Source organism: Pteropus vampyrus, unplaced genomic scaffold (genome assembly GCF_000151845.1).
Source record: "Pteropus vampyrus isolate Shadow unplaced genomic scaffold, Pvam_2.0 Scaffold280, whole genome shotgun sequence".
NCBI classification, from domain to species: domain Eukaryota; kingdom Metazoa; phylum Chordata; class Mammalia; order Chiroptera; family Pteropodidae; genus Pteropus; species Pteropus vampyrus.
In genome coordinates, this window is record NW_011889061.1 from 1,062,842 (window position 1) to 1,065,188 (window position 2,347).

Sequence of the window (2,347 nt, forward strand, 5' to 3'; positions counted from 1 at the left end):
GAGCTCCGAAATCAGCTGGACCTTTTCATGCTTGAGCAGCTCTATCTGGATGCTCTTCTGCTTGTCATCTTCGATCAAAATTTCAAGGGTGTTGATTTGATTCTGTTTACTCCCCGAAAACATTGAAAAAATGTGAAATAATTATTAAAGTGCTTTATTTTCTACTTTTTCATTTTATGAGAAAAGTGTTAAACAAATACAAAGTAAATGTTTCTCAGTCTCACATCAGAAAAAGTTTTAATTTTACTAACTAAAGATACACGTGGGCCAGGAAATGAAAAGTCAAAGTGTGCGAGGCCACTCCGTAAACACTCTGAACGTCTGCGCCTGGGACACTCACATCTCCTTACCAAGCATCCACACCGGCATCTGAAGCTCACCTGTGGGAAGTAGGTTCTCTTGGGCAAAATATCACTCATGTTTAAAACGGACACAACAGCAATAAAGAAATTAATTTAAAAATCACAATGGATAGATATATCTATAAAAACCCCCATTACCATAAAATTAATATCAGCAATTCAAATGCTATTTCCTAAAATCATGACGATGCACTTTGTCACGATGTCTCACCTGTAAATTTGCTGTGGTTTCCTGTTTCAGTTTGGAAACTTCGGCGAGTTTTGTTTTCTGTTCCTTCACTATACAGGTGAGGTCTTTGATCAGAGAGGAAGACTCATTTTCTTTCCGCTGAGCCCAAACAAGAGCGTACTTGCTCTTTGCTAACTCGGTGGCAACGTTTTCAAAACCGTCTTTAACCTACATTTCAAAATTGCATTATAAATAGCACTTCTCTAAAAATGTAGAAAGCATTTCTGGAAACAGCTCACGTCTCATTTTTAGAATCAGAGTTTAGCCAAAGCATAACATGCACAGGTAATGGCTCTGCAGGCCAGGCCGCGTGGTCTGTGCTGCGAGCACTCGACTCTGCTGTGGTGACACAAAAGGAACCCCCGAGAAGAGTAAACACGAGCGTGGCTGTGTTCCGATAAAACTACAAAACCCGGCTGAGGGCCAAAGGTGCCAGTCCCCGCGGCACACTGCGTGGTGACAGGACTGGGCCGGACCCCCAGCCCCCGCCCAGGCGCCGCCTCGCCGGCTGCTCAGCTTCTGCGGCGGCCCTGGACGGCAGCCCTGGACGGCGGCCGCCTGAGGGAAGTGCGGCTCTGAGGCTTAAGCGACCTGCCGGAGCTCACCGCGCCAGCGCAAACAGAGCCGGAACCGTCAAACGCACGTCTCTGCCGTCCCCCACCTCGCGGACTGTTTTCGACAAACAGCTACGCGCACCCTTACATCTTACATCTCTAAATCTTTTGGCTTCGACGGTGAGCGCGAAGCGGAACTCGTTCTCCAAGTCCAGGTACTGCTGGCTCAGCGCCTCCACCTTCCCTTGGTACTCCTTTATCTCCTCCTCGTGCCGCGCCTCCTCCTTAGCTACTTCCTTGGCCACGGCTTCCTGGAACTCAGCATCACTAAAAAACTCCCTTGTTTCAAGTTCTTTCCTGGAGTGAAAAGCAAATAAAAATCACAAGACTCTGTTCACCCGCAAAGAAAAACCTTCAAGGTCTTTAAATAATCATTAACTACTCTATATTCTCTAATTTTAATTTAAAGCGAGCGCTTCACTGCTGGGGACAGGACAGAAAAAGACACGGGCTTGACCTGACTGCTCCGCACGATGGGGGCGGATGGGGGGCCGACGGGGGGCCGACGGGGGCTGGAGAGGCAGGCCGCGGCTTAGCCCTGGGCGGCTCAGGGGTCACCTGGCTCAGGCCACCTGCAGTTCTGCTTCACTGCACCTCCCACTCTGGCTGAGTCTCCCACACACAGTCTGAGTTGGTACTGGTGGTTGGTTCATAGAAAAGACTCAGTGACCGTGTGGAATGAGGCAGCGATCTGACACAGGGCCGCTTTTCATGTGACTGCATTCCTTAGAGCTCTCCACTATTTTTCTGGAATAAATCAAGCCCGTGATACAAAATCCATCATTTCCAGTTTTGGTTTCTTGAAACTAGTACAAGAAGTTACAACATATATAAAGAGCACGAAGTATAACACTTTAGAGCTCTGTGATTAATTTTCCCTGATTTTATAGCTGTCCTGCCTACAGGTATGACGACAACTTTCCCCGGAGTATCAAAATTTAATTTATACGTTACGATTTTAATTCTGTAAGGACACGAACGCAACAGGTCTGGAAACAAACACGACTGGCCCACGGCCATCACCCCGATGGACGGGCAGGGCAGGCAGGGGAGACGCCGCCCCGCGTGTCCGCCTCCCCGTGGACTCACAGGCCAGTCTGGCCGCTGCCTTTTACTGGGAAGACCCCTTCGTTGGGACGCAG

At 48.7% G+C, this 2,347-nt stretch overlaps 1 protein-coding gene across 2 annotated transcripts in view; it reads right to left on the reverse strand.

Annotated features, from left to right (window-relative positions):
- LRRCC1 (leucine rich repeat and coiled-coil centrosomal protein 1) overlaps window positions 1-2,347 on the reverse strand; it is a 24,362-nt gene that overhangs the window by 9,154 nt on the left and 12,861 nt on the right. The window contains exons 13-15 of one of the 2 annotated variants that reach the window (XM_023520848.1): window positions 1,301-1,405; window positions 574-759; window positions 22-102 (exon numbers count right to left, since the gene is read on the reverse strand). In XM_023520848.1, the coding sequence (XP_023376616.1) occupies window positions 22-102; window positions 574-759; window positions 1,301-1,405 (372 nt within the window). Of the gene's footprint in view, window positions 1-21; window positions 103-573; window positions 760-1,300; window positions 1,503-2,347 lie in introns of both variants that reach the window. The other variant, XM_011375928.2, reaches the window with a different exon arrangement.